Raw genomic sequence first — 8076 nt, forward strand, 5'->3', positions numbered from 1 at the left:
TTCTATGTATAAAGTGGATATGTTGACAACTGGTGTTGTATAATTTTCTGCAGGGAATTTTGTGCTATGGTCCGTCAGATTTTTATATACACAAAAGAGGAGGTCCAGAAGATGGATTCAAGTACCTTGAACCCAAAAAATGAAGATTGTCCTGATATGAAAGAGAATGTCAAGGAAATAAAAGGCAGTCAATCTGCATCATCATCTAATTCAAAAAACTCATAGGCTTATGCTGCAATGTAAGTAGGAATCTCTTTTTGTTTAACATAAATTGCCGTGATAATCATTTTATCCCATCATTTCCCAGGTTATTGAGATGTTTTATTTGAAAACTATGATAGGTTTGGTCCTTCTCCATTAATTCGACATTTGAAAGATAACTCCAACAGTTAATCCCCGAGTACTTCATACTCATATTACAGCTAGTTAAGTATTTATGCAACATGTTATCTGTCAATGAAAGTTAAACTTCATCCTTTGCATGAAAGACTGACAACTAGAAAAATAGTTCAATATCGCTACTAGTATTTCATGTTTGGAAATTGATTTAAGCGAGAAGTTTGCAGGCTGATGACATCTTTGCCATGTGCAATTCAATCTTTGTAGGATCTTGAAGCACAAACAAAGTGATTGTTTGTGCTTTATCTAAGTGATTGTTTGAACAATTTTATAGCATGCATCTTGACAATTAATATAATTTTGAAGATCACTATCAAGGAAGAATGTTCAAAGGAAAGTAAAGGCTAAGGAGAAGATCACGTAATTAACTACACGGGTAGGTTTTCGTAAGAATTCAACTTTTTCTTGATCTATTCTTATGTAGTCCATGGTACACATTAAAGATTTCACTGTAGCTTATTTTCAGTATTCTAACATGTAAATTAATACACTTCTGTGGATCCTCCAAACAATCTAAGTTGTGATGGATTGATATCCCTTTATGTTCCTAACCTTTGTTTTTTTTTGGAGCTTGTAATTTTCATTGCAAACAATCCATATGGTGTATAAATTACATTCAGTCCAGTATAAACTTAGCACTTTCGCTTCAGAGGCAATTTATGGGTTTTATTCTACAATCATGTTTACTAATTGATCAGATTGATTAAGAAGGGTGTTGGAGTAGCTTGGTAAATTTGTTTTGCTAGGTTATGATAAATTAGCATTCAGCAGAAAATTTTATAACTTCCACAACAGAAAATTTTATGTTATTTGCCTACTACCAATGCAGTTTAACTGATTTATAGCATAAATTATAGAAAATTGGTAAACTGGCTGGACCTGCACTTTAAGGAAGACAAGGTACTTATAATGTCATAAATTATAGATTCTGCTTTCTTAAATTCATGCGTATTAATATTGTACACTGCTTCTTACATTCTTCCTAAACTTAGTTTCTACATTCTAGTATCATTTGTAGTCTTGCCAAGTAAACCTTATATGAAGAACATAATATTGAAGTTGGCATAAATATGTTTGGAAAAGAGTAGTAGAATTTGGCCTTGAGCAAACATATAATAAATGGAATGATACTGCATTCTAATTCTGTTATATCTTGCAAATTTAAGTGTGTCGCCCTCCACCTATAGGCTTTTACATACTTGCTCTTTCTTGTTTGCATTGTTCATCTCGCCAATAGTTCTCTTAGAACATCAAGAACTATTTGGCTTTTTGATTTGCAGCTTAAGCCAGATCTTGGCCAAGAGAAAGATCCGATGGCAGGAATTATGGATTTGATGAAGGTGATCTATCTATCCTCTATGCTTCTCTATTGCCCTCTGAGTTGTTGTATTCAAACTCGGATAGTGATTTTAATATATTTTCAGAACATGTATGAAGAAGGCGATGATGAGATGAAGCGGACGATTGCCAAAGCCTGGTCTGATGCAAGATCTGGAAAAACGGCTGATCCACTAAAAAATTACCCATGAAAATAGGAGCACGAGGATGGTTTTATCTTTAACCATTCCAGCACATCTTTGTTTATTCAGCTGACAACATGAACTTTGACTGTTGAACTCGTTTTAGCTTTTTCATTATGCTATAAATCGTTTATTTGTTGAACTCTCATTATAACTTCCACAACAGAAAATTTTATGTTATTTGCCTACTACCAATGCAGTTTAACTGATTTTACATTGACTGAACAAGGTAGATTTTATTTAGGTATCAAACTCTCCCATTTGTTTTAGATATTACATGTCTTGTTTGTTAATTTCTCCAAACCATTATTTCTCAATTTGTTAACAAGGAAACTCATGTTAGCATAGTCATGATCAGAGCCTAATTATAGTTTACAATTATCTGAGTGTTATTGATTAACTGTTCTGTCCTTTCTTCTGGTTCTTTTTTTTTTTAATTTGTGCACTCATTTAGATGGTTTATTATTCTTGTTGTGATGAATTCAAGTCTAGTGAAAATACTGAAGAAGTATGACAAGAGAACAGGAGCACTTATTAGGCATCCCTTCATCGAAAAGGTGCTGCAGCAGCCATTCTTTACAACTGATCTCCTATACAAACTCGTGAAGGAGTGTGTGGCTATGCTCGACCACCTCTTCCCCAGCAACAACCTATCAATTTCAGCAGAATGCGACGGACAAAATGGAGTGCCAAAACCGGCACAATCAGGTGGGAGGGTTCCGGAGTTGGAGGAGATTAAATATATGCAGAGCTTATACATGAAGAGCACCGTAGCAGCGCTGCGGTCCTTGAAACAGATTAGGAGCAAAAGTTCAACAGTCAAAACAGATTAGAAAATCTCGTGTTATATTGTTCTACCTTTGTTTTAATAGTGTTATCATTTTGTTGGTTGCTTATGAAATTTCTTCAGAATGTTATAGATATTATTTTTGAATGTTAGAAAATTGTATATTAAATTTTATTTTGAAATTTAGTATTTTGAATGATTTATAATATTGGAAAATTGTGTATTAATTTTTTTTATTTTTTATCTAAAAAAGACAATGATTTTTCACCGTTGTTGTAGATAGTTTAAAACTGTTGTTGAAGACCCTGTTATTAAAGGTAGACGCTCAAAGACAACGGTGAAAAACTGTTGTCTTTGAAGGAAAAGACAACGGTTTTTCACCGTTGTAAAACTGTTGTCTTTGCCTTCAAAGACAACGGTTAAAAACTGTTGTCTTTGGGCACCCCTTTTAACAACACGGCCTTTAACAACAGTCCGAAAGGGGCTACGACAACGGTGAAAAACCGTCGTTGTAAGGCTTTTTTCTTGTAGTGAGAATAAACGTGCTTGTATTTTGTATTAAGGAACAAACAATCATGATGTGATGCGTGATACAACTAACAACATTTTATTATGCAAAAGAAATAAGCAAACTAAACCTAATGCATCTAATGCATCCCCTCATACTTAAACTTGTCATTGTCCTAATGAAAACTAAAAACAATGTGGTGGAGATTTAAAGTAAGAGAAGTTACCAAATGATGCGTGCCAAATGCCCATGTCATTAACTTCTCCACCATGTAGTTGCCCTTCTAATCTTTGAATCCTATAAAAGAAGGTAGATAACAAAAATTAAGTAGAGGATACATGTTTATTATAAAGAAATAAAACTAGAAAGAACTAAAGACATAATAGAAAACAAGGAAAATAAACTTGGGTTGCCTCCCAAGAAGCGCTTGTTTAAGGTTATTAGCTCGACCACCTCATTAGATTTAACGAAATCGTGATCTTAGAGGGGTAAGATATTTTAGAACCCTCTTACCAAGGGCTCTCAACCTTTCAACAAATATGCTCTCCTTCAAAGGTTTAACACTATCTTGTCCTTGTGACTCTTGTGCAACGTATATCCTGCCACCACCATGCTCAAAAATGAATTGATTAGTAACAGTAGATAAATCAATTGAAATTTGACTCTTACCAATCATTAATGTAAGTAAATCATTGAACATGAATTGAAATTTAGATAAGGAAGGTCGTGACTCAAGTGGTGGTCTTTCTAAAAGAGGTGATTCTTGAGACTTAGCTTCTATTGCACAAGTCCCTACACTCTCAACATCAACTTGTTCATGCCCTACATCATCCAAAGTGACTAATGGTTGTGTGACTAAGGGAAGTGATTCTTGGGTCATCCCTACACATCCCTCCACAATGTAATTGCAAATTAGTTCAGATGTAGGAAGGGAAGGCTCTTCTAGATCTTCGATATTAGGAGGTAATGGAATTAAAGTGGTGCACTCCTTTGTCAAAGTCTTAGATTCAAGATCCTCAAGTTCATCATAGTATTTTCTGATTTTCATTTTCTTGATGTCCTTGTGTGTTTCATTTTGAATAGATAGAACCTCCTCTAAACCTTTCAACATTCTATCCACAAATGATGAAAATTGGGGGTCCTTCGAGTTAGAGCCATATGTGTGTGAATTTGATGAAGCCATTTCATCTATCTTTCTATCAAGTTCATCTATTAATGTTCCCAAATTATTTAGCTTGTAGCAACTCTCAATTAAATGACCTATTTCATTGCAATCTTTACAAAAATTTTGCTCTGACCTTTGATTATAGTTAGAGAAAACACCCCTTCTTTCAACATGCATTCTATATGGGCGGTTAAACAGTATTGGACAATTATTATATATATGACCAGTTGCACAAAAAAATTCACAGAAAAGAGTATTAGAGTTCACAATAGACATTTGGTCAAACTTTTGAAATAGAGCTTTCAATCTAGTAATCAATTTAAACATGTCTATCTAAATGATTAAAGTCAGACCAGGATAAACATGTAGGAAAAAAATGCAGAATTAAAAACAAAGTAAAGAAAAATGCATAATGAAAATAAGAAAGAAAATGTAAAAGGAAAAAGAAAAATGTCTAGAGTAACTCATATGCTAATTAACTAATGTTAATCGAAAACAGTCTCCGGCAACGGCGCCAAAAACTTGTTACATCACCGTAAGTGTACGGTTACGTCATCAGAAATATAAAAGATTATCGTATCCACAGGGACTGTTGATTAAGCACTAGTTAACTTCACACGGAGAATTATCTAGACAAACGTAAGATTAGCTAGGAAAGAAAGTAAAAGAAAGAAAAGAGGAAAGAGAGGGAATGAATCTTGAGAGGGGATTGAGCTAGGAGGATGGAGGATGATAGATTCTAGGATTTCAGTTTCTTTGTAATGCTAGGCGATGTTACATAGATTGCTTAGCTCTTATCCTCTATGTTCATGCTCTTGTAGGAAGTTAGATTCATTATCGACTCTCCCTTGCAATGGATAAGCCGACATGATCTCCTACTCCATGTTCTATGCTACTAAATAGAAGTGATTCCTATGAAGTCTATTTAATGGGGCAGCCCTGTCACAACACACCGCGGTCATACAACACAGAAACACACTAACATACAATAACATAGAAATAGAAATAGAGATTATGTCCGATCCCCTACTTCCTTGTGAAGATTTGCTTTTCCTTTCAAGATGATACCCTAGACGTCCATTTAATAGGGCAACCATGTCACGACGCCCCGCAGTTATATGATCTAGGATATCCTCCCTATGGGATTAATAATTCTACATAACTATTTGATAAAACATGCAAAAGATATATATAAGGATTCACACATGCACACACACATCATCAAACATGAACATGGTATTAACAAGTCATTGAATAGAAACATGACAAATCCACATAGTTTTACATCATCCATCACATCATAAATACTCCCTACATCCTAGATCTAGAGATCTACTCCATTGTTAAGGAAGAACAGCCCCAAAACATAAAGAAAAGCATACTTACAACCCTAGATGTGAGAAGAAGGGGATGAAGAGATGCTTGCCGATAATTCCGATGTCTTGGGGATGCCTCCTTGCTCCGGAGATGGACGGATCGTGAAGGAATGGAGGAAAATGAAGATCTAGGGTTTCCCCCTAATGGTAGAACCCTTCCCCAAGGAGAGGAATGAAGTCCCAAATCCAAGATGAGTCAAAGAATGGGGATCTTGACCCTTTTATACCTCCTCCAAGCTGCCTAGTAAAACCATGATTGCAGGGGTCTGGTAAATCGAGTTTTTCACCCATTAAACCAGGTTTTCTCGTGATTCACCTGAACTAAAGTTGTAGCTCTTGATATTATCTTCAATATAATACTTGGATTGAGCCTTGGCTCCAACCGACCCTAAAGTAATGGTGGTTCAAAGTTTTATCTGTAGTCTGGGCAAAGGTCCAGTTGAACCCTCGGCTAGGAGGCACGGCCATGCCATTTAGCATAGACAGAAAAGACTTTCTCTCTATTGGATCTGAAGAAAAATTGTAGATCTTGAAGTCAGCTACGTTTCAGTATAAAGAACATCCCGAAACTCCAATGGAGCACATAGTTATGGCCAAATTATGATCGGTCTGCAATCTACCCAGAATTCAGCAAAGCTCTGTTTTGGCGTGGCACGACCTATGTTCTTCATCAATGACTGTGTGGAATCCACACAGCCTCACACGACTTCTTCTCAGGTTGAGTCACACGGCCGTGTGGCTCACACGACCGTGGCCATCTTCTTCTCCGCCGAGGTCACACGACCATTTGGATTTACACGGTCATGGCCTTCCTCCCCTCTGGATTGTTGGCACGACTGTGCCATTTGACACGGCCATGTGTTTCTTGGACACGGGATGTTTGCACAGCCGTGTGGCTGACACGACCGTGTGGGTGTGACTTGATTTTCCTCTGATGGGGGAGCACGACCGTGTGGGTCACACGACCGTTTCCTTCCTTGTCTCTGGAACTTTGGCACGGTCGTGCCATTTAGCACGACCAAAGCATGATAATGGCCACACGACTATGTGGCCTATACGACCCAAGCTTCTGTGTACGTTTTTGCTCTATTTTCGCTCCAAATAGCATCCTGTCAATAAAAATAAGCAAAGAGCAGATCTCCGAATAGAATATAATAAAATAATGACATTATAATGAAATAGGGTGCAATAAACCTAGATTATGCTCATGAAATACAAGTAGATGTGCGTCAAAGTATGTATAAAAGTGTATATAATCTATGCACATCACTGGCGGCTCTCGCAGGTTTAACCCTAGATTTAATTGGAATAGTTTTTGGAATTCAATCACCGGATTGGATCAACCTTATGAGCTTTATAGAGCTAAAGCTTTCTATATGCAAAACCCCATCTTTAGATAATTGCACAGAGTTATGAGTAAAACTATTTTTGGTAGAGGGGAAAGTGATGGAGTCGTTAGGAAAGTGGAACTTTATCCTCTATGAGCTATGTTACATAAGGTTGACTTTGATTCCAATTTTTATTTTTTGCAAAACCTAGTGAGAGCTGGGAAAGCATCCTCGGGATTTATTGTCTTTAGTGGATTGATTACCCAAATAGCTATAAATCTGGGTTATGATCTGGATGAGTTAGAAGTCATTCATAGCAATGACATGAACGATGTCGATGCATGTCTTGCCATGAAGATGATTTGCCAGGATGAGAATGAGTTTTCCTTTCCCCAAAAGGATGGGTTCCCTTTACCCCTTCCTTTTCCCGAGCGGACCTCTGTTCGAAACCCTGCTAACTGGGTGATCATTGATATAGATCCTGAGAATGTCCCTTCCTTGTCTGGAGACACCGAGCCCCACTTTAAGCCCTCGTCATTTGGACACCCGCAGTTGTCTAGACATATAAAACCTACTAGGCACTCTTTTGCCTATGGTATGGGTCACTCCAGATTTGATTTTTTGGATTTCCATGTCTCTTTAGACTCACTTCACGAGAAGCAAGAGGCCCAACAAGTAATATTGGAGGGCAGCCTCACCTTGTCTAATGACCAGTATAGAGAGGTGCAAGATCATTTTCAGTTCACGAGGAACTTTCAGGGCAAGGTGGCTGAATTTGTCTAGAATTATGATATGGATCAAGCTAGAATGAGAGAATTATAGAGGGCATGGTCATTACGCGTCAACAAGTTGACACCCTCTATGAATATCATAGGATCCTGAGTGAGAATCTTGGTTTTCCTAGCTTTCCTGCTGGCCGACCGCGTAGACCTCCATTTCCCCGCCCTCCCCCTCCACCAACACGATATTGTTTTCATCGAGACGATGAAATGT

General features: G+C 37.2%; 1 protein-coding gene and 1 long non-coding RNA gene across 2 annotated transcripts; both read left to right on the forward strand.

Moving 5' to 3' along the window:
- Window positions 1-1177: 1177 nt before the first annotated feature.
- On the forward strand, window positions 1178-1926 carry LOC122049061. Its single transcript, XR_006130799.1, has 2 exons — window positions 1178-1739; window positions 1824-1926. It is a non-coding gene; the product is annotated as an uncharacterized LOC122049061 (long non-coding RNA).
- A 469-nt stretch (window positions 1927-2395) lies between these two features.
- On the forward strand, window positions 2396-7866 carry LOC122048233 (SPX domain-containing protein 1-like). The gene is made up of 3 exons (XM_042609828.1): window positions 2396-2627; window positions 7562-7678; window positions 7727-7866. Exons 1-3 carry the CDS (start codon window positions 2396-2398, stop codon window positions 7864-7866), a joined length of 489 nt encoding a protein of 162 aa, XP_042465762.1.
- Window positions 7867-8076: the final 210 nt, after the last annotated feature.

This window comes from Zingiber officinale, chromosome 2B (assembly GCF_018446385.1).
Source record: "Zingiber officinale cultivar Zhangliang chromosome 2B, Zo_v1.1, whole genome shotgun sequence".
NCBI lineage: Eukaryota > Viridiplantae > Streptophyta > Magnoliopsida > Zingiberales > Zingiberaceae > Zingiber > Zingiber officinale.

Coding starts and splice junctions, on each gene's coding strand:
- LOC122048233 (XM_042609828.1), top strand. CDS start 2,396: ATGAATTCAAGTCTAGTGAAAATACTGAAGAAGTATGACAAGAGAACA. Junction 2,628..7,561: donor GCCAAAACCGGCACAATCAG/GTGGGAGGGTTC, acceptor TCATTGATATAG/ATCCTGAGAATGTCCCTTCC. Junction 7,679..7,726: donor TAGGCACTCTTTTGCCTATG/GTATGGGTCACT, acceptor ATGTCTCTTTAG/ACTCACTTCACGAGAAGCAA.